Source organism: Martes martes, assembly GCF_963455335.1.
Source record: "Martes martes genome assembly, chromosome: 3".
Lineage (NCBI taxonomy): Eukaryota > Metazoa > Chordata > Mammalia > Carnivora > Mustelidae > Martes > Martes martes.
The window spans coordinates 183391249-183418763 of record NC_137890.1 but is presented as its reverse complement, the minus strand read 5'-3'; the positions used below and the strand labels follow the sequence as shown (position 1 = coordinate 183418763).

Sequence of the window (27515 nt, the reverse complement as noted above, 5' to 3'; positions counted from 1 at the left end):
GTAGTTGGGGATGGATTGTCCAATTAAGTTCATTTCTCTTTGAAAATAAAAGAATTTCCTTATTGAACCTACCTCCACATACACAATTATTTAAAAAAAAAAAAAAGACTCCTATATACTGTAAGTGACACTTTTTTTTTGTAAAAACCTGTAAGCCTAATAGCATAATAGCAGACATCTGCATGTGCCTTAATTTGTAAACATTTCCTCAAGATCCAAAACAAAACATAGAGCCTACATTTCTGTACTATGCTGCCAGTTATTTCACATCATTCCCAGCTATCTGTTAACTTCTATTCTGAATTGTTTGCTCTTGTGTGTATTTCTCATGTGACTAGTGGTTAAGAAATACTGAAATGATTGAAGTTTCCAAAAGTCTGTAGTTGTGTGGACAGGTTGGGAAGGAATGTGCCTATACGGGTAGGGAAGGCTTGGATAATGAGGGCTCCTCTAATTCTAATGGCAGGATCATCATACAGATTTCTGGCACCACCAAAAATCTAATATAGTTTAAGTACACATTGGTTGATTTTATGAATTTATTTCCTGTGTATATTCAGTGCCAATACAATCTACCCGTTAGGTACACAATGCAGGTAATACTAAAATTTATGCCTTGTAGTATCAACATGACCAACTAGAAATGGAAAATTGTACCAATCTGGTGACTCATGATTTTATGAGCACTGTCAACAATTTTACACTGCATTCCATTTTATAATCTGGCAAATATTATAATTTTTGAGAGTTTAAGTTATCAGTAACTTCTAGTAGGTTCTCAACTTGTTTCTAGAAAGCACTTTAAAAAAATTCAAGCATTACAAATAAGTGTCTCAACCAACTTAGTGGTTTGAAACATGACAATAATCATTCAACTTGAAAGATAGAAAGTTTCGTATTCAGACTTTCACACAGCCATAGTATAGAAAAGTTGCTCTAAAATTCTTACAGATTTTCTGACCACTGGTATGACCTATTAAACATTTTTAACCTGAAAAACAAAAATATAACTGGAATACTGATTAAAATAAAAACTTACTTTGTAATCCAAGATCAGAAATGGAGAGCTCCTCCTTGCCAGTGTTTATATAAATAGTATAACTACCACCTAATGACAGATACTAATTTTTTCAATTTACAAATGAACATGCAGAGAATTAAATGAGACAATTGATTGTCAACTGAAGTACTCAAAAATGGACCCATACAAACCTCACAAAGTGAGGTAGCAGAAAACACCTCACTTCATTAAAATAGTCACAAAATAGTGCAAAAAAAAATCTGAAAGTCATTCTCAGTATTCCAGTGTCTAATAAATAGTTACAATTAATTTAAAGCTATTAAGTGGAATTTGAGAATATACATCGGAAATATTGAGCTTATATAGCTGAGACTACCCCATTTAAGACATTTTATATGGTATATACACTTTAAATGACATAATGGTCAGCATTCCATTTTGGAATCATAAGCTTCACACTATAACCTTTATCAACCACATAAGGAAATATTGCTTGTATCTATCTATTCTAAAGAACAAGTAATGTTCAATTTTTTCAACATTAGAAATTAATGGAATAAAATTTATTTAATCTTTACTTTGCAGTACTCCACTGTGCAACACAATTAACTTGCTACCCAGGTGACTGTGAAAGCTGGCTGATTCAATTACTTTTAAAATAGCTAGAAACACTGATCAAAGCCATTTCTTTGGGTTTATTTTTGCACTTAAATAAATCCCCAGAAATATAATCAACTACAAAATGGCAGCATACAACTGTTATGTGGCAGAAAATAGTAAGGCATAAATTAGAATAAGAAAAATGTATCTATCCTTACATCTGTGGTATAGATACCTACATTTCTAACACTTCCCCATCTGTTCATTACTCTACATTTCTTCTGGATTAAGTACTTTTCTTAATGTGCTGTATTCACCAACTACTAGGCCAGAACTGTAAAGAAACTGCAGAAATGGAGAGTGTTACATACCACATTTACCATAGTATGAGTACAGGGAGGCAGTGGGGTGTTAATATGCATTTGACGGGAGACAGGAGTTCTATTCTGGCTCTGCTTCTTAGTTATGTGATTTTGATCATGTCACAACCTTTTGAGCCTCAGTTTCCTGAGGACAGCTATTTGGGGAGGGAGCACTGGGCGACGAGCTAGATTATTTATAGGGTCTCATCTAGCACAAAAATTCTGACTCTATAATAAACAGGCACTGAAGAGTAATTGGGAGAATAAGAGTGGTGGCAAGGGTCAGGGTTTTAAATTATAACCACTTCCCCCTTCAGCTTCTCAAAATATTTTTATATTTAAAAATCTTACTTCTAGGTTAGCTTTGCACACTTTACATTTTAGGTTGATTTCTAGTAACATAATTTAAAATTAATGTAATAGAGAAGAGTTACCAAAAGCTTCAGGTATTTCTTTGTATTTCTTAATTCAACCTGGCATAGATGGAACCAATCAAATTGATTTATTATAGAAAACAAGTATTTTCTCTGTAATAAGCTTTTCCATAGAGGGAAAGACCTTTTCTTATAGGTATAGAACAACAGGTTGTTAAAAAATAAAGTATGAATATTGCTGATATATATTTGCAACAGCTGTTATAGATCTGAAAACTATTTTGAATAACAATAAATAATGCAAATGAATATTAAAAAATTCTTTAAAAATTTGACTTATGGTTCACTGAACTAAATTTTAACGTTATCTTACATAGGAAACCTGTTCTAAGACCCTGAATGCACAGTTTGAGCTTAATGAAATGTTACTTCATTAAGGCCAAATCACATAACTTAAAAGAACAAAATGTTACAGGGTTATGAAACATTAATGGGTATGCATACATACAAAATATGTATGTATATACACAGATAAATGATATCCTCTAAGTTGAAAGTTCTCCAAAACCAACTTTTCAAGTTTAAGATTTTTAACAAAACAAGAGAGATTTATTTTATTTATTACAGCTTTTGCTGTAATTTGGTATTATTTTAGGGGGTTTTTGTGTATGTTTTAACTAAATCATATTAGATTTAAATGCCAATAAACCACAACTTGAATTCAAAACAACCTGCCAGCCTCCTAAATAAACCAGGCATTTCTGCCATAAAATGAATGACCTCCAGCCATGGCCAAGCTCTTACCCCTTGGTAAGAACAATGCTCTTTTCTTTTCCTACCTGAAACTTTGCTTTTCTCAATATGTTAGAGATCTCTAGACCTCATTTATTTTGGCTGCTTTCAAACTCATTTATCTGACATCCCTGAAATTAAACGGGACATCTAACATATGTTTTTGTGATATATACATATACACACCATGCACACACACACATGCACACGCACACGCACACACACACACACACGCACTCCAATACATTTCTATTTATAAACTTTTCACTTTATCCCAGACTTTGGCAATGTTGTAGTAGTAGTACTAGTTGTACTAGTTCAGGTTCTAGTTTTCCATTTTCTAAGAGCTGAAAAGTGTTACAGACCACCAAATTCAAATAAGCATCTCATTGTTCTTAAAAAGATTCTAAAGAAAATCCCCTCCAAAACAAAACAAAACAAACCCTCTTACAATAAAATAAGAGGAGGAGAGGGGAGGTTCTCGATGTGGAAAAAAACAAGAGGCATTTTTCTGGTTATTTTATTTATCAAAATCTATTGTAATTTTAATTGATAGAGATATTTTAAACTTTGTTAATTTAGGAGAATACTTGCTTTCTATAATTCAGTGTATTTTTCTTTCACAATAATAAAATAAAGATGTCTAAATGTACAAAGCACTAATACCTCTGATGTATTTTGTGGAAGGATAACGTATAGCAGTTCAAGTCACAAAATGATTTTCAAAAACCGATATATTTTCTTTTTTTTCAATCAAGCATTAGAGCCTGAGACCCAAAAGAACTTATAATGAAATCTTACCCAATCAAATCAGAACTAAAAAAAATTTTTTTTACTAGTAATGCATTTTTGTAGCCTCTTAGCACAGTTACCAAATGCTACTTACATACATTCAACATCTAGCTTACTGGCATGATTTCAAAGTTTTATAAAAATGAGAAACTTCTGCAGATATATGATTAGAAGGTACACAAATTGCATTACATTAAACACAAAGGCAGTGTGGTCCTTGTAGGAGAAATCAAGTCAGTACCCCCTGGTAGAAATGTTCTAAAAAAGTGTGTCACGTTGAAGCATCAGTGTTTTCAGCCAATTATCTGTCCCTGATGTGTTTCCTTGGAGTATATGATCTATCAGGACTTCAGGTTTCTTAATCCAAAATATCTGACTGAATTTAGGTACATCTAGAAAGCAGCTGAAAGGGTTTCTCCAATAGTCTGACATCACAGAAAGTGGGTTGAGAAATCCCTCTCTTTACCTGAAGACGTACTTGTACTACTTCAGTCATCATCAGCTCACAAAGGAAAAGAAAAAAAACCTATCAAAACTTCCCCTCACACATACAGTCCCACACAAGCTAAACAGAAACCACCCCCTCCCCCCCTGCCACAAAACCCCAGCACCAAAGTGTCAATCATTCCTGGGAAATAGAATATGCCCCTTGGATTCTCTGATTTGTTAGTTGTTCAAACTTTAAGGACAGAAATGACCTATGTCCTTGAGGGGAGGAGGGAAGACATGTTAATGACTGTAGAGCCATTGAGAAAGTGCATTATCAATTACACAAACAACTTTGAGCCCTGCCCTCCAAAGGAGGGGGCTACAACTTGATTTAAATGCCTCAGTAACTGAACATTTGCGTCCTCGAAATAAAGGAGATGGGGGGGAAAAAGAACCACCCACATTTTAATGAAAAAGTGCAGCAGTCTACCACCTTTCCCCATGCTTCTCAAGAAAATGATTGCACAGACTCAGAGAAGTCCAAAGTCATAGCAGAATCTCTGAGGCACTCCTGGTTAAAAGAGAAAAAAATATGATCCAGTAATCTCCATAATTCTATAGATTATGAGAACAAACCCGTTTTTTTTTTAAAACGAAAGCCAAAGAATCATTTCATAGGGATCATATACACCATTTCCTCTAACATATCCTCAGTCTCACAGTGTTGAAATGGGACCGATCAGCCTACGATGGATTGCACATCACCCAAGAAGAAAGGAAGGCATGGAAAATGCATACATTTTATACTGCTTCACAAACGCATTTACAAGGAATAAGGTGAAGAGAAGATATAGGAAGGAGGAAAAAGAAAACCTTATTGCTGTTTCCATACAAAATACAGTATGAAGATACCTAAACTAAATCAGATCTGATTACGATGATCAATATTTTCACAATGTGGGATGAAGTGTCGTCTTACACAATGAAATGTTCAGTTTAAAGGGTAAGCAGAAAGATGAGAGAGGATGTCAGAACTACACCTGGGATATTAGCTGCATATTGAAACTTGGGGATCGAGACTGCTTGGTTAAGGGGGCTCCTGGGCTGAGGAGCTCTTTACCTTCTCCAGCTTGACCTAGCCGGTCTTCCTGTAGACTGATAGTTGAGTATCGATTAACCTTGTTAGCTGCTAAATTAGTAACTCCCTCAGTGCCAACCCCAATGCTGGTACTTGCTTGACTGCCATTTACATAGTCAAATGATTTGCTTGAGGAAGCACTGGCTGTCCGGATTAGACTTATACTATTGGTTTTTGGCACCACCTGGCCAGCAGGCAAGCTCAGGTGTTTCTTCATCGGTGTCAGCTCGATTGAATCTACACTAAGATCAGTTGGTTGCTGTACATACTGCCTGCGAATGACTGCATCTCGAGGGCTCTCACTGGATTTGATGACAGAAGCTGTTTCTTTATCCTTAGCTGAACGCCCCGTTGCTACTTTCCTTAAGCTTCCCCTCTGAGAAGAGGAGGATGGTTTGGTCCCAAATGGCTGACTGCTGAGGGAAGCCCCTGATGAAAATCCTTCATCTGCATCATTTAGGTTTACCGACTCTTCTCCATTTACACCCTCAGCACCTAAAAAACAAATCAGACAGACTCAGCAATAGCTAAATCAAAAAAGAAGGAACTGTGAATAAAAACTCAACTGACCTTATCTCTTGGGTAATCTTCGCTATAGTTTGGCAATGGCCCTGTTGTCAACGTTTCTCCTAAATAACTTAGGGGAAGAAAGCTTAATCTACACAGATCCTAGTATGTTATTCACTGTGTTCGTTCAGCTTTAATTAGTCCAGCTTTTGTAAGACTATCCACAAAGGAACTTAGTATCGCAATATTTAGGCATATAAAACAACTTTAGGTGAAGTACAATTCGTTACAAAATCTTTATAATATACCCTTGTCTATTTGAGGTGACCATATCTATTTAAAAAAAAAAATCAAAAAGTTTCCTCATATCTTCCTTTGCCTACCATAAAAAAGACCATACAAAAGAGACCCTCTTCTGACTGCAGTCACCCAGAATAATGCCAAACTCATTATTATCCCTATAAGCCAAACCCTTTTTAAGGATAGTACAATTTTACATTTACTCAACAACCAAGTCCTTCTACACGGCTTAAAAACCTTTAACATGAAATTACTAGATTTTCTAACTCAAAAAACTGTACATTGCTTCTAGTAATGTCACACTTATATTTTGTCTTTTGGAGATATCTACTCAACTTGTTTCCATTTTTTCTTGACCAATTAATATGAAGAAAATATCTGATTATCAGAGAGTAACTAGCAGGGATAGTTAAGAAGAGTTTTTACTTTCTATATTATGTAGCTGTAATAATTTGGGTTTTTCATCTTGAGATGCATTATTATCATGATCACAAAATACAATGGTGTCCCATTCCATCTTATGCAGAAACTACAGTTAATGAAATAATCCTTATCTTGGGATTTTTGTTAGAAGGGGAGAAACATATCTAATACATTCAATTTGGGTTTTCCAGAAAGCCTAATTCTCTTACCGAAAGTATGATCAACACTCTCTTGGAAAGTAATACACTTGCTTCTTTCAAAATGGATAGCAGTTCACTATATTATTATGTATGTTTGCCAGACAGCAAGAAAGTTTAATCTGAATCCACATACAGATATCAATATTACAGTTAAGGTAAAATATTAGGAAAGAATTCTAAACAAATATTACTTTGAGATACAGGTTATCTAAGTAAAATATACATAAAATATTTAAACACAATCTTTATTTAACATAGTACCTGGAAAAATAAAAATATTTTCTTATATGGATTAGTTATTTCCTTCCTTCAAAAGAACAAAATAGGCTATCTTTAAAGCAAAAGGCATGTTGTTATATCCAGCAGTTTAAAATCTTCAACCATCATGCAAAGCCATATGAAAATGCAGCCGACACCACTTCTCTCAACCCCTTCTTCGAAACAGTATATAATGTAACTCAAAATGAAACTCTAAATTATATTTACATGTTATCATCTTAGCAATTTACTTACAGTTACTATAAAGAACTCCGAAATGCCCAAGAAAAGATATTTACCGGTTCACAACTGGCATGAGTAATAGAAAACTGGAGTGAACAGAAATGTATCATCAGATATATTATCTATACATACTGAGGAAAGGAGACTGAGAGACTTAGTGCTAGCATCTAAATCTTGCCTCATGCAGGTCTGATGCCCAAGCAGTATGGCCATAAAAGAGATGATAGTAACATAAAAGCCACCATGCAAAAGAACCTACTGATATTTTATACACTCAGAAATGTTGTTTCAATACAGTGGAATACTGACTATACTTTAATCACAGGCATTGTCCTCAGTTTAGCAATAATTTTAAATCCTAAAAGTCACAAATAAAACGTTACTCGACCATCAGGATAAAGGTAGGTGATAGGCTTATAGCCTCCCTTCAATTTCAACATATAACAAATATAATTTTAATTGTAAACTGATTTAAAACCATCATACTAGAAAATTCTTTTAAAAGGCCAAATATTAACGTCAATACAAAAGCTCCAGCTGACTTCAGAATCACTAAAACTTTCCATAGGTTTTAGTAATTTCCTTCCATTTAAAAAACCTCAAGGAATAAAAAGGCAATTATGTCTTACAACTTTTTTCCTTTCTAATTTTCTCCCTGGGTGATACTACTACTCATGATCTATAGGGAAGATAACAAAAAAGGATCTTTATTGAACTTACTTTCATTCTTTCTTTTTAAAGATTTATTTATTTGAAAGAGAAAGTGTGTGAGTGGAGGGAGAGGCAAAAGGAGAGAGAGAGATAAGCAGACTCCCCACGAAATGGGAAGCCTGATATAGAGCTCGTTCTCAGGACCTTGAGATCATGACCTGAGCCAAAATTAAGAGCCAGGTGCTCAACCGACTGAGCCACCGTGCACCCCTGTAGTGAACTTTTCTATTCAGTCTGCCTTTCCTTATAAATTTAGCTCCTATTAATATTGATTTAATGATACAATTAATCCAGATTAAAAGTAAAAGTAGTTTTTGAGAAATTTCAAACACACTGAAAGAAATTACTCCTTCTTCCTTGTGGTGATACCCCACCCTCACAAACTCAAATTTTTATGAGTGATAGGAGATATTAAAATATGGTATTTTAATATTAAATTAGATATTTTACTTTTTTTTTTTTTTTAAGGATTTTATTAAGTGATCTCTACACCCAATGTGGGGCTTGAACTCACAACCCCGAGATCAAGAGTTGCATGGCTCTACCAATGAGCCAGCCGGACACCCCTTAATAGGATATTTTAAAAGAACTACTATTTTGGTTCCTTTTTCAAACTATATAACTTTTGATGAATTGGAAGAAATGTTTCAACCTAATCCCACACTCTAGAATTTTATCAAGTCTTAATTATCATAACATAGTACTACATTTAGCACAAATAATCCAACATTTTAATAATGGTAGTGGATATAACAAGAGGCTCACTTAGTCATCAGGAATGTTGAGAAACAGGCTTTTGTTCAATTTAGGCCAACTCTGGGTTTGGCATCTATTCACATACTTATTTTTATGCCTCTGACTACCTCAGAGAAAGATAGAAAATGAAAAGGGAAGGTTACATCTTTCACAGGATCTTGTAAAACAGCATCAACTCCTTTGGGTCCCTAGATCATGCACATGCAACACTGTTAAATGAAGTTAAGGTCAATGTGGGCAAATGGGCAAGGGAACAGACAGTAGATTTAGATTCTTACTGAGCATGCTCAAATTTCCAATGCACCAAAGAGTAAGATACTTCCTTAAGGTGGAAGGTAACTGCTTCATGTATGTTTGGTCTTATGTAAAAATATATAACCTATTTTTAAACTATTGGCTATATTTTATTAATTAGTATGAAGTTTCCATAGTAGCAATACATTAAATAATGAAAAACCATTAGGCCACAGTTCGCTCTTTCACAAAGTCAACTCCAATGGGCATCACATGTAAAACAGCAAATAAATAGTTTTCTATTGGAGAGAAGTATTCTTTTACAGATGATGGTGGTGATGGTGGTGGTAGTGATTTGGGGGTAAAAAAAAACTCTCATTTTGAGATACCTACATTGTAGAAACAAGGATCTACTAGGATACCTGAACTCTAATATATTTCAATTCTGTTTGAGAGCTATAGAATTATTTACAATATTATTTACAATAAATGACAAAATGTAGTGTGGACCAGTTTAGCACATTTATAGAGGGAAGAAGCTAGTAGTTCATTAGTCAGACCCAAGTAACTTGACTCACAGATTATAAAAAGCGATAAATACTGGTTTATTCTGTCAAAGAAGTAAGAAATTCTTGTTAACTGACCAACTTGGAATTAGAGATAAATTGGCCAGCTCCACTTTAATCCAATTCCTCAAAGATAATGTATTTATGTTTTAAAACTTTCTTCATGTATTTTTAAGGAATAAATTATTATATAATTGAAATCAATTTATATTGACTAAAGGCTCATGTCCATTGGGTGCATTTTTCCTTTCCTAATGTTAGAATAAACATGCTCAGTAATGAAAAAATCCCAAGCATTTGCAGACCTTTTGGAGACAGGCCTCTGCCTTGTTAGTAGCCATGCCAAGCTGCTCTTTGATTACACAAAATGCAGACTCCAGGCCAGCACAAATGGTAACTAAAGATCGTACTTGACCTGGCGCTAGGCATATGGGGAGGTGTGCTTTGCAAGGAGGAGCTAATACACCCTAGGATAGTGGAAACACACACTAGAATGAAAAGATGTTCTGCTTGGGGATAGAGAGCCAGGATCCTTCTCCAGCAACTGCCTCACTGACTTCTGCCTCCTCATCTCTGTCCTACCCTCTGTTGTGGCTGCTGCTGAGTTGGGCTCCGGTGAGCCGTGCTCAGGGGTCCTGCGCACCAGCACCTCCCCCTCTTGAACACGTTTGATCCCTAGGTCAGTGGAGCCGTGTTGGATCGGGGAGCCAGGAATACTCGAGTCAGCCTCGTTTGAGAAGTCAAAGCCATCTGGGATTCAACATATAAAATTTTAGTGCTTTTGTGCTGCTCTATTCTTTTCTGAGCATTTTGACCCAGGCAGATAAGAGAATGTATATATGGATATGATAAAAACACAAACACTATTTATATAGTTACATGTGTGTGCACAGCATGCACACACATAAGGCGGCAGATGAACAATGTGAGGTTCGCAAATGAATAGCACAGGAAAATAGGGATCATTAAAGTGGCAATTAATAGATCTTAGGCAAGACAGCTTGACTATTCAAGTACCATATGCCTATGAAATACTGCTGGATTCAGCACCTCCAAAAAAAGGAAAAGCAAAGATAAAGATCGAAAATACAATAACCAACTCTTATAGATAGCTTGTATTTCACCATTGGTTTGGTCAGTTATATAATTTTTTCCCACAGTGCTCATACATGCACCTTTTTTCCCATTATGATAAAGGCTTAAAGAAATTTCTTCCCTATTCTTATTCCTAGTTCAAAAAAAGAAAAAAATTAACTTGATCTTATTTTTTGTTTTAACATTCCCAGAGCAGTCTAAATAACATCGTTTTACTTTATAAAAAAAAGTATCTGTATCAAAATAAATTCAGGCATTTAAACACATTTCTAGCACTATATTTAAAAATTAAAATTTACTTTAATTATACAGAGTACTAAATATCATGTGTTAACCTAGTTTATAAAAACAGTGATAAATTTGCTAGAATCCATGAATGGGCCATAGGAATTTTATACTCACCTTCTCTCCTCCATCTATGACGACGGATTGAAGCTGTTGTAATCGCAGTCCGAGAAATCCTCGGCACTGTTGGAGTGACTTCCACTTTAAGTACCTTCTGGCCTTCTTGTGAAGAATCAGGAGCATCAAATGGTAATGAGTTCTTCATGGCATTGGCAACCTAAAATATAATATAAAGTCTATACATATTTACACCAAATATATAATGTATGCTTATTTTACACTTCATGTTTCCATAATTTTTTGAATATGTATATAAAATGGTACTATAAAATATAAAAGTACACAATGTGTTAGAAAAGTAGGTACCTCCACTGTTCCTTTGCTTTTGTTTTTGTTTTTGTTTTTGTTTTTTACTGGGGGGAGAGGGGCAGGGAGAGAAAGAATCTTAAGCAGGTTCCATGCCCAGCATACGAGCCAGACACACGGCTCAATCTTACAACCCTGATGTCCTGAGCCAAAATCAAGAATTGGACATTTAATCAAGTAAGCTTAATCAGGTGAGCCACCCACACACCCCTGTTCTGTATTCCTTCAGGTAGGCTTTTAAAATGAGAATTTACTTTTAAAATTTGGAGTCACATACCCCACAGATTCCTTAAACTTGTTCACTTTCAAAGAGAGAAGGCATTCTGGGGTGCCTGGGTGGCTCAGTGGGTTAAAGCCTCTGCCTCTGGCTCAGGTCATGATCCCAGGTCCTGGGATCGAGCCCCACATTGGGCTCTCTGCTCAGCAGGGAGCCTGCTTCCTCCTCTCTCTCTGCCTACTTGTGATTTCTGTCTGTCAAATAAACAAATAAAATCTTCAAAGAGAAAAGGCATTCCAAAGAAAGAAAAATTGTCTAACATCTGAACTCTGTTAAAGAAAATTTAGAAGTTTCTGATTCTTTAAATGAAAAATAACATGCAAAATTTTATTTCTCTTAAAAAAAAAAAATTAGCCTTCTTTCCACTCCTTTGTTTCCAAAAGGAGAAATTTTCCCTGAACATGTCTGGGATTTCGCTTTCTGCTCCCTCCACAAAAAAGGAAAATATCTGGCTGGAAAGTAACTATCATCAACTGATGCATGTTTTTTATTGGGTAGTGTTAATCTAGCAAAGATCTTGAGTTGGAGAACTTTCTCCTTTCCTCTCCACTTGGAAAGGACAAGTGTGCCAGCTCTGCCAACTCAAACTTCTCCAGAGGGCTGTTCCAACATACAGACCAAGGGGTGGGGAGGTAAGTCTTTCAATTTAGCTTTCATCAGGAATAAAGATGAAGCCTGTTTCTCTACCTGCCAACTATTTTAGCTGTTATCACCTGCTCTAGATTTTAAGAAAGGAGTGTTGTTTGTTAGCAAATTATTGTAAATGCTACCTCAATAAACTAATAGTTAAAGTATAAAAAATAATAAAAAGATAATGGCTTTAAAACTTCTACTTCTGGGGACGCCTGGGTGGCACAGTCAGCCTAGCCACTGCTTTTGGCTCAGGTCATGATCCCAGGGTCCTGGGATTGAGTCCTGCCATCAGGCTCCTTGCTCACTGGGGAGCCTGCTTCTCTCTCTGTTCTCTCTGCCTCTGCCTGCCACTCTGCCTGCTTGTGCTCTCTCTCTCTCTCTGACAAATAAATAAATAAAATCTTTAAAACAAAACAAAACAAAAAAAACCTTGTACTCTTGGGGCACCTGGGTGACATACTTGGTTTGAGTGCCCAACTCTTGGTTTCAGCTCAGGTCACAATCTCATGGCTCTGCACTCAGCACAGAGTGTGCCTAAAAATCCATCACCCTCTCCCTCTGACCCTCCTGCTTGTGCTCTCTCTGAAATAAGTGAATAAATCTTTTAAAAAAGTGTAAACTAATATAATTGCAATTAAAATCTAGAAATAAACTTGATTAAAAAATTGTACTCTTAAAGTTTACAAATGAAAAAACATAAATATTCTTAAAATACCATTATAATATTATAAAAACCTTAGAAAATACGAAACTTACAAAGAAAAACCATCCAGAGTTGAACCACCTAGATAATCGTAAGCATTTGTATGTTGCTTCTGTCTTGTCCAGATTAAAAAATAGTTGTAAACTGCTTGACCACTTAACATAAGCTAGCATTTTTCTTTAGTACAAAATTTTTGAATATATAATTTCATCAAGTAAACATAATCATTCTCTGCTGTGAAACACCTTTTGTTTTGATTCCTCTGCAATTAGAAATAACACTAATGTTGTGCTTGTAATACATTTTTAAAAATTCAAAGTAGTTTTCTGGGATGTGTTGCTAGACATGGGGTGGCAGATTAAAGAAAAAAAACACATTACCGAACTGCTTCTGCAAAGGAATGTTCAGAGTTGTGTTATACTGCTACTGGTAATAGAAAGATTTTTTTAGAAATATATTTATTTTGTGGAAGAGTATGAAATCTTTTTATTTAGAACAAAATATAATTAGCTTTCTTGTCATGTCTATTGAGAATCTTTTTCTCAGTTTTTGCAATACATATTAATTTTGTTTTTAAAAAATCTGGAGGTTTAGGGCACCTGGGTGGCTCAGTGGGTTAGGCTTCTGCCTTTTATTCAGGTCATGGTTTCAGGGTCCTGGGATCCAGCCCCGGATCAAGCTCTCTGCTCAGCAGGGAGCCTGCTTCCCTCTCTCCCTGCCTCTGCCTACTTGTGATCTCTCTGTCAAATAAATAAATAAATAATCTTTTAAAAACAAAATAAAATAAATTAAAAAACTGGAGGTCTAAAAAAAAACCAAACTGGAGGTTTTGAATTTAGATGCTGATGTGGTAAAAAAAAAAGCCCAACCCTTTTTTGGTGACTTGTCCTATCACTAAAGCTTAGAAAATCCTTCCATCTTTAGAAATTTGAGTAAATGCTTCTAACCTTTTCCTCTTTCTTTTCTTAAAGGATTTTAAAACACTTAATTCTTTAATTTATCTGAACTTTATTTTTATTTTTATATGTGGTAGTAGAGGATCTAAATCAATTTTGTTTTCTCTCCAATAGTTAACCAATTGTTATGAAATAAACCTTTCTCCCTCAATGATTTAGATTGCCTCATATGTTATATACTGAATATTTTCACTCGCTAGTGCCGCTTTCAGAGTTTAATAAAGAATAATAAAGAATAAATATAATAACTTACCAACAGTGGTTGAGAAAAGAGTTCTAGCTGAGCTCTATAAATGATGTCATCAAGGACTTCTTGGCCAAGGTCCCACTGCCCATTATACCTGTGGAGAAGCCAACTGTTTATTATCTTTAGCAAATTTTTCTAATACTTACAATAACATTTTCATTGTTTCAAGTCCTACTATTTTAGTTCTAAAATGAGATTTTCACATTAAGTTTTGCATCATTTCATTTCTAAACTATTCCACTTTTGGTTACAAGAACAAAATGAAGAGGGGCACCCTTGGTGGCTCTGTCGGGTAACAGTTCAACTCTTGATCTCAGCTCAGGTCTTGATCTCAGGGTCATGAGTTCAAGCCCCAGCTGGGCTCCACATTGAGTGTGGAGCATACTTAAAAACAAACAAACAAACAAACAAAAAAACCGCACACACAAAAAACAACAAAGTGAAGATTTCAAATACTAATGTTTAAAATCGTTTACAAATGTCTCTTCACAAACTAGTTTTTATCATGTGTTGATATTTAGGGTAATCTACTTAAATGCATTCATGAAAACTTGGGTTATGAACTATGTAGAAAGACAGTTTTCCAGAAAGAAAGCCTGACCAATTTCCAGACTCCAATTTATTGACTAGTTATATTTTGGCTATTTTAAAAAGTACTAAAAGGAATATGAACAATTATACACCAACAGACTGGACAACGTAGAAGAAGGATAAATTCCTAGAAACATACAACCTAGCAGGACTAAATCATGAAGAAATAAAAAATCTGAATGGACCAATTACTGGTAAGGAAACTGAAGCACTGATCAAAAACCTACCAACAAACAGAAGTCCAGAAGACTAGAAGGCTTCACAGGTGAATTCTACCAACATTTAAAGAAGAATTGGTACCAATCCTTCTCAAACTCTTCCAAACAATAGAAGAGGAGGGAATACTTCCACATTCATTTTTCAAGGTCAGCATTATCCTGATACCAAACCAGACAAGAACACTACAAGAAAATAAAATTATAGGGCCAATATCCCTGGTGAACAAAGATGCAAAATCCTCAACAAAATATAAGCAAATCAAATTCAACAATACTTTAAAATGATTATACACGATAATCAAGTGGGATTTACCCTTCGGTGCAAGTATGGTTCAAAATCTGCAATTCAATCAACATGATACACCATTTTAACAAAATGAAGGATAAAAAGCATCTATCTCAACAGATGAAAAAAAATTTTTGACAAAATTCAACATCTATTCATGATAAAAACCCAGTGAAGTTGGTGTAGAGGGGACATATCTTGACATAATAAAAGTCATATATGACAAGCCCACAACTAACATCATACTCAATGGTGAAAACCTGAAAGGTTCTCTAAGATCAGGAACAAGATAAGGATGCCTACTCTCCCACTTCTAAAAATTCAACATAGTACTAGAAGTTCTAGCCAGAGCAAATTAGGCCAAAGGGAAGGGGGGAAAGGCACCAAAATCAGATAAGAAAAGAGTAAAACTGTCTCTATTTGCAGATAATATGATATTTACAGGAAACCCTAACAATGTCACTAAAAAACTATTAGAACTAATACATACAGTAAAGTTGCAGAACAGAAAAATCAACATACAAAAATCTGTGGCATTTCTGTACACTAATAGTAAACTATTAGAAAGAGAAATTAAGAAAAAAATTCCATTCACAATTGCATTAAAATAACACCTAGGAATAAATTTCAACAAGAAGATGAAAGATCATGTACTGTATGTACACCTGAAGTTTTCATAAAGACACTGATGAGAGAAATAGAAAAACACAAATAAATGGAAAGAGACTGTGTACTCATGGACTGGAAGAATTAATAACGTTAAAATGTCCATACTACCCAAAGCAATATACAGATTCACTGTAATCCCCATCAAAATTCCAATGGTATTTTTCACAGAAATAGAAATAATCTTAAAATTTATATGGAACCACATAAGACCCCGAATAACAAAAATAATCTTGAGAAAAAAGAACACAGTTGGAGGCATCATGTTTCCTGATCTCGAACTATATTACAAAGCTATAGTATCAAAATAGTATAGTACTGACATATAAAACACAGGTAGACCAGATGGAACAGAAGCCAAGAAATAAACCCATACATACATGGTCAGTGAATTTACAACAAAGGAGCCAAGATTATACAACCAGGAAAGGAGAGTCTCTTCAATAAATGGTATTGGGCAACTTAACAGCTACATACAAAAGAATGAAACTGGACCCCTATCTTACATCATACACAAAAATCAACCTAACATGGATTAAAAACCGAAATGTGAGACCTGAAACCATAAAACTCTAAGAAGAAACACAGGCAGTAATTTCTCAGACATCAGCCTTAGCAACACTCTCCTATGACTCTCCTCAGGCAGAGAAACAAAAGCAAAAATAAACTACTGGGACTACACCAAAATAAAAAAGCTTTTGTACAGAAAAGGAAAACACCAACAAAACGAAAAGGCAATCTACTAATGGAGAAGTATTTGGAATGATATATCCAATAATGGGTCAATGTCCAAAATATATAAAGAACTTACACAACTTAACATTTAAAAAAATAATCTGATTAAAAAATGGGCAGAGGACCCAAATAGACATTTTCCAAAGAGCACATACAGATGGCTAACAAGTACATGAAAATGTAACTGACATTACTAATCATCAGGAAAATGCAAAGCAAAACCACAATGAGATATTATCTCTTACCTGTAAAAAATGGCTTTTATCAAAAAGACAAGAAATAAGTGATGCCAAAGATGTGGAGAGAGGACATCCTGCGCACTACTGGTGAAAATGTAAATTGGTATAGACAGTATGGCGAACAGTATGGAGGTCCCTCAAAAAATTAAAAATGAAACTACCGTATGATCTAGCAATTCCACTTCTGGTATACATCCAAAGGAAACAAAATCACTAACTCTAAAAGATCTGCAGTCCATTCATTGCAGCATTATTTGCAGCAACCAAGACATGGAAACAACAAGTGTTCACTGACAGATGAATGGATGAAGAAAATATATTGTGTACAAACACACATGAGTATTATTCAGCCATAAAAAGAAAGAAATCCTGCCATCTGTAACAACATAGACAGATCTCGAGGGCATTATGCTAAGTATAGTAGGTCAAACAGAAAGACAAATACTATCAGAGCTCACTTATATGTGAAATCTGAAAGAAAAAAACCCCAAAATCACAGATATAGAAAACAGACTGGTGGCGGCCAGAGCTGGGGGTGGCGGTGGTATAAAGAGTGAAAGTGGTGAAAAGGTACAAACTTCTAGTTGTAAGATAAATCAGTCTGGGGATGTAATATACAGTTGGTGACTAGAGTTAACCATACTGTACTGTGTATTTGAAGTTGCTAAGAGAGTAGATTTTAAAAAGTTCTCAGGATGTCTGGGTGGCTCAGTAGGTTAAGCATCTGCCTTTGGCTCAGGTGATGGTCCCAGGGTCCTGGGATCAAGTCCTGCATCAAGCTCCTTGCTCAACAGGGAGCCTGCTTCTCCCCTGCTTGTGCTCTCTCTCTGACAAATGAATTTTTAAAAAAACCTTAAAAAGTTCTCATCACAAGAAAAAAATTTTTAACTATACGTAGTGATGGATCCTAATTAAACTTATTGTGGTGATCATTTCACAATATAAAATTATCTAATCATTATATTGTACACCTAAAATTAACAGTTTTATATGTCAATTGTATCTCAATTCAAAAATTGTTTTTAATCATCATCATACTGCTTTCAAATAACAAGTATATATTCATTAAAAAAATACTAAAAGGAATTCATATTGGAAAAAGAAGATAATGGGTCCACGATGGAACAAGATTCAGTGTTGTGCAGCTGATAAGGAAAAAGAGAAACAGTAAGTTTCCAAACATTACAAGAATTCACTCAGTTTCGTGGTCTATCTACTTACATGGCATAATAAACCCCTGTGAGAAGTTGCACCATGAATTCAGGATCCAATACTATTCGACCACAGAGTTCTTTCCAGTGTTTTTCGTGTTGCCGTGGAAACCCACTCACACAAACCCTAGGAAAATACGGCATTTGCCATGTGTGATTTCCTGATTCATTAAACATTTTTCCTTTCATAAATTCATTCATTCAGTTATTCATTCCTCATATTTATTGACTACCTGCTTATGTACCAGTCACTGTCCTGGGCCTAGGCATATAGTTATCAACAGGCAAAAAGATAAAAATAAAATCTGTGCCCTCACAAAGTATACACTCTAAAGAACTATATCAATAAAAGCAATAATTTTTCTCAAACAGCTGTGTCTGTCATCTTTCTCCCTCTTAAAAAATGTGTAACTTTTATATATCCCAAATTTCATCAGGGTAAATGAGTGGGAGATACAGAAATCTCAAAACAAATAAAGGGACATTTCAAAATACCCGATGTCTATGAGGCCATTTTTTAAAAGATTTTATTTTTAAGTAATTTCTATATCTAACATAGGGCTTGAATTCAAAACCCAAAGATCAAGAGTTGCACGCTATACCAACTGAGCCAGCCAGGAGCCCAGTGAGGCCGTTTTTAAATTAAAGTGCCACAACAATTCTTTGTCTTCATCTCATTCAGAGATGCTTCTAAAAAAGTTAAGTTGAGTAATTATCAAAAGTTGTAATGTACCTATATTATTTTAATCAATTAATTTGTTTGAAAAATTGTAATGGTAAGTGAATCCAAAGAAATTTTTCAATGTTTAGTGCATTATGACCTCAAATTTTATTTATTTATTTATTTATTTATTTGACACAGAGAGAGAGAGAGAGAGAGAGATCATAAGTAGGCATAGAGGCAGGCAGAGGTTGAGGGGGGAAGCAGGCTCCCCGCTGAGCAGAGAGCCTGAGGTGGGGCTCGATCCCAGGACCCTGGGATCATGACCCGAGCCGAAGGCAGAGGCTTTAACCCACTGAGCCACCCAGGTGCCCCTCTGGAAATTTTTTAAAAATCTCAATTTACAGGGCACCTGGATGGCTCAATGGGTTAAAGCCTCTGCCTTCAGTTCAGGTCATGATCCCGGCATCCTGGGATCGAGCCCTGCATCGGGCTCTCTGCTCAGCGGGGAGCCTGCTTCCCCCCTCTCTCTGCCTGCCTCTCTGCCTACTTGTGATCTCTATCTGTCAAATAAATAAATAAATAAATAAGATTAAAATCTCAGTTTACAGATATATTTTTGTAGCGGAAATATACAATGAAAAGATCAATAAAAGACTTGGAAGCAGAGGGGCATCTGGCTGGCACAGTCAGTAGACCATGTGACTCTTGATCCTAGGGTTGTGAGTTCAAGCTCCATGTTGGATGTGCAGTCTACTTAAAAACAACACCAACCGAACCAAACCAAACCAAACCAACCAAAATACCTATAAAAAACCCCAAAGGTACAAATAAAACCTACAACAATGGTTATATTGAAGAAGAAAAAAAAAAAAGACTTGTAAAGCATAATATAGCATTAAGGTAAAATGTGAGTAAAGTGGTAGGGAATTCAATTTCAAAGAGAAAAAGAAATAATATAATGTCAGACTATTCAAAGCCTGTTCACCTATTCTTCATATGGATGATGGTTAGTATTTACATTATACGCATTTAAAATACTAACCTAGCAATTATTTTATTATGTCAATATTTACATACTAGCAATCATACCATCTGCAACTAGTTAAGATAAAATGAAAAATTTAAATGTTAACTTAAAATGTGTGAGAGCTATACAGATTTTTAAAATTCTTTATGGGATATATGAACAAAAGTGGGAGGATCACTAAACTCTATCATCATTTTTCCTATTAAGAAAATCTATTTTTAAAAGTCTATTAAGTGCCACAAAAATTATAGATTTGGCCGGTTTTGTTTTAATGAATCAACATAGTCCCTTATAGACCTAGCTGTAGATAGGCAGTAAGTGCTTAAATAGTGTACTCTCTTGATAACAGTAACCAGGTTAGAGACAAAAATTTTGTTAGTCATTAATCATGTTATTACAGGCAAGTGAAAATAATACAGCTATTTTAAGAGAATCAACAAAATCAAACTTTTAGCTAATTAAATTGGCTTTTCCCCAATTAGCAAAAACAGTTTTAGTATAAATAGGACCATACTCTCTTCCCAGTTAACACAATAGCATGAACTTGAACAAAGCATTTATGGGTGGACAATCTCCTGGGGCAGCCATGAATCCCTATGATCCCTCTGTCCTGGTATTCATACCCTGTATATCCCCTAGTATTGAGTATGGGTGGGAACTGTGACTTGCTTCCAGCCAGAATATGGCAAACATAATGGGATTTCCATGACTACATGTACATGATTATATGATTATGTTATATAACAAGACTGTACTGCCAGGTCTTACTGGAGTCGTCGTAGGTTGCCTATGCTGGGAAGACAAAGAACTGAGGCTGGCCTTCAGCAGACAGCCATCCTACAACTAAAAGAACTAAACTCTGTTAACAAAAGCATATAAACACCTCAAATGAGCCTCAGATAAAACTGCACTTCTTGCTGACATCTTAACCACAGCTTTCTAATACCCTAAGCAGAGGACCCAGCTAATGCATGCCTAGACTCCTCACCCACAGAAACTGTGGAAATAATAAATACGTGCTATCTGAGCTGCTAAGTTCATGGTATGTGGCAACTTGTTATGAGGCAACAGGAAACTAATACAGCATTTGACCTTTTTTGAGGGGCTCAGTTTCCTCAAGTAAAAATCAACGGGATGATCAACAGATGAAAGGATAAAGAAGATGTGGTACATATATACACAATGGAATACTATGCAGCCATCCAAAGAAATGAAATCTTGCCACTTGCAATGACGTGGAAGGGACTAGAGGGTATTATGCTTAGCGAAATAAGTCAATCAGAGAAAGACAATAATCATATGATCTCCCAGATATGAGGAAGCTGAGAGGCAGGGCAGGGGGTCCTGGGTGGCAGGGAGGGATATAATGAAACAAGATCGGATCAGGAGTGAGACAAACCATAAGAGACTCTTAAACTCACAAAACAAACTGAGGGTTGCTGGCGGGTGGTGGGGTAGGGACAGGGTGGTTGGGTTATGAACACTGGGGAGGGCATGTGCTGCGGTGAGTGCTGTGAAATGTGTAAGCCTGATGATTCACAGACCTGTACCCCTGCGGCAAATAATACATTATATGTTAATTAAAAAACCAATTGGACGGAATGAACTAAGGGTTCCTTCTATAACTGAAATTCTCTAACTCAAATGCTACTCTGACTCCAAACTAATTTATATTACTTAACTTTTTTTTCCTATAGTGGATGTTTACTTTTCAGCTCAGCTTAGCTCTGTCCAAATTATTAGAAATTCTGATTTAGGAATGACTAGAACACACAAATACAAATGAGACATACAGATAATTGGTGCTATTGCTAATCTTATCCAAAGCACTGTTATTTGTGAAATATATAAATGAAAAAATTCACATTCCTTTAGACTTTCTCCATATATGGGACTATTTATTCAAAACTCTCCAAGTGATTTATAAAACTTGGCATACAGGCAGTGATTAGGTGTATCACTCAACCACCCTAAACTTACAACATCTTGGATTGATATTCAGCTAGAAAATACTTTTTTAATGCTGAAGTATTTTCAAAAGTCATGATATACGGGGCGCCTGGGTGGCTCAGTGGGTTAAAGCCTCTGCCTTCGGCTCAGGTCATGATCCCAGAGTCCCGGGATCGAGCCCCGCATCGGGCTCTCTGCTCACCAGAGAGCCTGCTTCCTCCTCTCTCTCTGCCTGCCTCTCTGCCTGCTTGTGATCTCTGCCTGTCAAATAAATAAATAAATAAATCTTTAAAAAAAAAAAAAAAAAAAGTCACGATACATGAGGGATGATAAGGATTCCTACAGGAATGTAAGCTTTCAGAGTCTTGTTTACTGTTATATCACAACAAATTAGAACAACACTTAACCACAGAATATGTGCTCAATAACTATTTGTCAAATAAATTAATATGAAAGCTGATGATAATTATTCTTCTCACCTGGAGCCCATCCGACAAAGAGACTGGTAAGATGAAGCAGGCATATACACAATAGCAGAATTATAACACAACATGAGGAAACTCAAGACTTCAAACCTAGAAAAAAATAAACCAAAGGAAAATTATTTCTATTGGAAACTGATTTCTTTGTTGGGTGGTTATAACAAGAATGCACGTAATAGTGACCTTCCTGAGTTCTCAATCAGATTGCTATGATATCCTCCTCAATGATTTCTCTGTTTTCATTTTCCTTATTAAAGATCACATTCCTTGCTACCACCTAGATTTTCTTCATCCGAAAATAAACCATTATGCTTAAACAGATGACTCCTTATTACATTAATCCACTGTTCCCATTGACTACATGATAAAATCCAAACTCATCATGGCATAGAAGGCCACCCTTTGGGGTGCCTGGACTGGTTGTGAGTGCCTGGACTGAGTTGTGCCAACTCAGCTGGTTGGGCATCCAACTCTTGATTTTAGCATGGGTCATGGCCTTCGGGTAATAAGCTTGAGCCCCATATCAGGTTCCGTGTTCAGCACGCAGTCTGCTTGAGGTTCTCTCTCCCTTGCCCTCTTCCTTGTACTCTCTAAAAATAAGTAAATAAATCTTTTAAAAATATAAAATCCACCCTCAATCTACCTCTCCAACCTTACTTCCCTCCACTGCCTACCACATACACCACACTACCTCAATCTTCTTACCACTCCATGAATATATTATAACTTTTCATAACTCCTTGCTTTTATGGAGGCTGCCCTTTCTTACTAGAACTTAATTTTTCACTTGGGAAATTCTGGCTTAAGTTTCAAGTGTTGGCTCAAATTCTTAACTTAGACATAATATCATTCTTAATTTTCCTGACTAAAGGGAATAGTTCCCTTTGTTGTGTATCTAATGTGTATTAGATACACCATTTATGGCAGGGAATCATATCTTTGTCTTTACTGACGTTTTACCTATTTAATAATAAGCAACTTTACTCATTTATCACCTCTATCTCTAGTGTCAAGCACAGTGTCTAATACATTATAATTGCTCAATAAACTTTTATTGAATGAATAAATGTTTTATTTAATGAGTAAAGATTTCTCTTCTTTTTTTTTTAAACCAGGGATTTTTTTCTTATTTGAGACACAGAAAGAGAGAGCGCACGTGCACACATTAGCAGGGGAAAGGGGCTGAGCGGAGAGGAAGAAGCCAACTCCCTGCTTAGCAGGGAGCCTGAGCCTGAGCAGGGACCCCGAGATCATGAACTGAGCCAAAGGCAGATGCTTAACTGACTGAGCCACCCAGGCGTCCCTGAGTAAAGATTTCTTAATCTATACAGTCTCTAAGGAAGTGATTCCTTAACCTGGATGCACACTACTGACTTAAGGGTATTCTGGAATGATATATTCCTGTGCCTCAACCCAGACTGACCCAATTGTAATCTTTGAGGGCATGACCCAGGAAAGTTGTTCTTCTAAAAAGCTTCCCATAGGGGGTAAAGAGTAAAAGGAAACTCTTTGTACTATTTTTGAAACATTTTTGTAAGTCTGAAATTATTTCAAAATCAAAAGTTAAAAACTGAGTTGAAAGTCTGACTTGGAAGCAGTCACATCTTCAGATCTCTTCTCCTCTATGCTATAAGGTTTACTGAAGATTTATTTTTTTAAAGGATAAAAGAAGTTTCTACTTGAGAACCACCAAGCACAACTGTGGTTTGGAGTGAGGGTTGGGGGAAGGGATACCATACTGAAAACAGGAAAATTAAATATTTCTTACTGGATATTGAAACCTGGGGCATCTGGGTGGCTCAGGGGGTTAAAGCCTCTGCTTTCAGCTCAGGTCATGATCCCGGGGTCCTGGGATCGAGCCCCACATCGGGCTCTCTGCTCCGAGTGGAGCCTGCTTTCTCCTCTCTCTTTGCCTGCCTCTCTGCCTGCTTGTGATCTCTGTCTGTCAAATAAATAAATAAAACCTTTTAAAAAACAAAACAAAACAACAACCTGAAGCTCTCCTTCCCTTCTTGACCACCAGAATGCTAGGCAAGCCCTCTGAGAGACCAGAAAGAGTTTTCTCTCGGGAATTTGACCACCCTAAGAGGAAAGACTTAAGAGGCAGAGATTTGGGAAGTTCTCCAACTGAATGGCTCAGTGAAGTTTACGGTCAACTGGCCCACTCACAAGGTCAGAGCTGTGCATATTTTATTTCCTTTCCTTCATCTTCCGGGGATGTCGGAAGATTATCAGACATCTGAGGAACCCCACTAACATGAAAATGAGATCAAAATGAAGAAATACAAAAAGGGAAAAAAAACTTTCAACAGGGTGCTTGGGTGGCTCGGTTGGTTAAGCATCTGCCGTCAGCTCAGGTCATGATCCCAGGATCCTGGGACTGGGCCCTGTGTTGGGCTTCCTGCTTAGAGTGAGCCTGCTTCTCCCTCTCCTTCTGCCTCCTGTTCCCCCTGCTGTGCTCTCTTGCTCTCTGTCAGGTATGTAAATTAAAAAAAAAAAAAAAAAACTTTAAACAAAGTAAATTATCATTAATAGTCTCAAAAATATAAGAGCTGTTGTTTTTGGGAAAAACAACCACCAGGATCTATTTTAAAAGAACACTTAGAAAACCAGAAAAGCTAGATATACAAAATACAATGTCAAAAATTAAGAACTCAAGAAGACTGGTGGATGAAGTTGAGGAAATATCACAGAAAATAAAGCAAATGGAAAAAAATACAACAGACGGGAGAGAAAAGAGGACCACTCCAAGAGTTCCAACATCCAAATAATAAAATCACCAGAAGACAGATAGTACAAGACCAAAGAAATAAAAGACAGACAAATAATAAAAGACCAGATAAAATGGAGAGGCTGAACTAATTAACAAAACAATTCAAGAAAATTTTCCCGTCTAAAAGACATGAGTTTCTAAATCAAAAATGGGTCTACCTAGAGGGGCGCCTGGGTGGCTCAGCAGGTTAAGCCTCTGCCTTTGGCTCAGGTCATGATCTCAGAGTCCTGGGATTAAGCCCGAGTCAGGCTCCCTGTTCAGTGGGGAATCTGCTCGTCCCATTTCCCCTTCCCCCCAATTCATGCTCTCTATCTCTTAAATAAATAAAATCTTTTTTTTTAAAGATTTTATTTTTATTTATTTGAGAGGGGGGAGAGAGAGAGCAAGCAAGAGCACAGAACAGGGGGAGGGAGAAGGCTCTCTGCTGAGCAGGGAGCCTGATACAGGGCTTGATCCCAGGACTCCAAGATCATGATCTGAGCCAAAGGCAGATGCTTAACCTGCTGAGCTACCCAGGCGCCCCTACATCAGATTCTTAAAAGGATGAAACCATTTGTTGGTGAGAACACTCCTGCTTTTAAACCTGATAAAGTCGAACAGAAGCCTGCAAATCTGAGTGGCACTGTTCTACGAGACATTGTGGTAACCTGAGATAAGAACAAACTGCAATAACAGTTAATGACTGCGACTTCAGTTATGTGCCAGTGTCTCTGACTCATTCTTCAGGTCACACCTACTGCCATTCTGTGATATGCTGTAACACTGACATGGTTGGTAAACTTTAATACTCATATTGATGTACTGGTAAATTGAGTTAAAACCTCCTTAGGATGAATGCTAAGAAAATGACTGGCTTGAGGGACTGGACCTAGTTTATCATCAGCTAATTTCTACGATCAGTATTTCTGCTCAAGTTGATCATAAGGTACAAACAGTAGTAGATGAGGGATAGGATGGGGTGGAAAAGAATCAAAATGGTACAAAAATATGAAAATGTACATAGTGGCTTTATAGAACAAATTAATTGCTTCTTCAAATCTATTCCTAACTTATACTGGTTCTTCAAATGTTGGGCACATTCATAATGATCATACTGATGTCTGTTAACTGTTACAGAAATGCTATACTAAAAGTAGATGCCTAGGTAAACATAATTGTTTTGTTTAAAAGAGCCCAGGTCAAAAGCCAGGGCATTATCTGTATAGTATAGTAAAGAATTTGGCCTTGCCCAAAGAAGTCTGGCCTTTGCCCCCTTGCTGGGAAAAAACCTATGTCATACCTGACAGAAGTGTCTTTGTTTAGGGTAAGGACTAGCCACACTAGAAACAACCACCACGGAGAGCCTGGGTGGCTTAGTCAGTTGAATGGTTAAGTGGCCAGCTCTTGATTTCAGCTCAGGTCATGATCTCAGGGTCCTGGGATTGAGCCCAATGCTCAGGGAAGAGTCTACTTAGGATTTTCTCTCTCTCTCTCTCTCTCTCTCTCTCCTTCTACCCCACTCCCCCAGTGCTCTATCTCTCTCTCTCTAAAGTAAATAAATCTTTGAAACAAACTATCAACCAACAAACTACCATGTGATTTAGGGTGGGTCATACAGCCTCAACCAACCGGGAGGCTGAGATCAACCTTGCAAGCAATCAGTCTAATCAGTCATACCTACAATAACGGAGCACAGTGAGAACTCTGGACACTGAACCTGACTCTAGGCATGCTGTCACATGTTGATGCTGGGAGGGTAGTGCATCCTGACTCCATGCGTGAGGACAACAGAAGCTCTGCATTTGGAACCCTCCAGATTCTGTCCTATGCATCTCTCCCTTTGGCTTATTTTAATCTATATCCTTTCCTTGTAATAAACCTTAACTCTGAATATAACAGCTTTCATTCAGTGAGTTTTGAGTCCCAGCAAGTTATCAAACCTAGAGGAGTGGTTATGGGAACTCCCCAAACCTGCAGTTGGTGTCAGAACTGAGGGCAGTCTTGGGGCCCATGCACTCAAACTTTGCAGTTTATCTAACTTCAGGAAGGTAGGTACTCTCATTCACCCATTCTGCAATGAAGAAAGCAAAGTGTAGAAAGTAGATACACTGCCTGAGAGGACAAGCTTCTAAGCTGTAGTGCTAGAAAACAAACCTTGGCTTAGCTGACTTTATGCCCACAGTTTTAGTTTTTACATTAACTTATGCAAGATGATCACACACAGTTCCATGCATTAGATGGACAGGTATTTAACCACTATAATGTATTTCACTATTATGACACCTTATTTTTTTAAAGATTTTATCTAGTATGACATCTTAAACCGCTTGCCTCTTATCTCATCAAACTTGAACCAAAATAATTAT

At 36.5% G+C, this 27515-nt stretch overlaps 1 protein-coding gene across 3 annotated transcripts in view; it reads right to left on the bottom strand.

Annotated features, from left to right (window-relative positions):
• Window positions 1-3681: 3681 nt before the first annotated feature.
• The window catches only part of HYCC2 (hyccin PI4KA lipid kinase complex subunit 2), a 70078-nt gene continuing 46244 nt past the window's right edge, over window positions 3682-27515 (bottom strand). The window contains exons 9-14 of one of the 3 annotated variants that reach the window (XM_080798908.1): window positions 22395-22490; window positions 18285-18401; window positions 14335-14422; window positions 11204-11363; window positions 10289-10456; window positions 3682-6003 (exon numbers count right to left, since the gene is read on the bottom strand). In XM_080798908.1, coding sequence (XP_080655034.1) covers window positions 5405-6003; window positions 10289-10456; window positions 11204-11363; window positions 14335-14422; window positions 18285-18401; window positions 22395-22490 — 1228 coding nt within the window. In that variant the 3' untranslated portion in view covers window positions 3682-5404. The remainder of the gene's footprint in view (window positions 6004-10288; window positions 10457-11203; window positions 11364-14334; window positions 14423-18284; window positions 18402-22394; window positions 22491-27515) is intronic. The other 2 variants (XM_080798906.1, XM_080798907.1) reach the window with 2 other exon arrangements.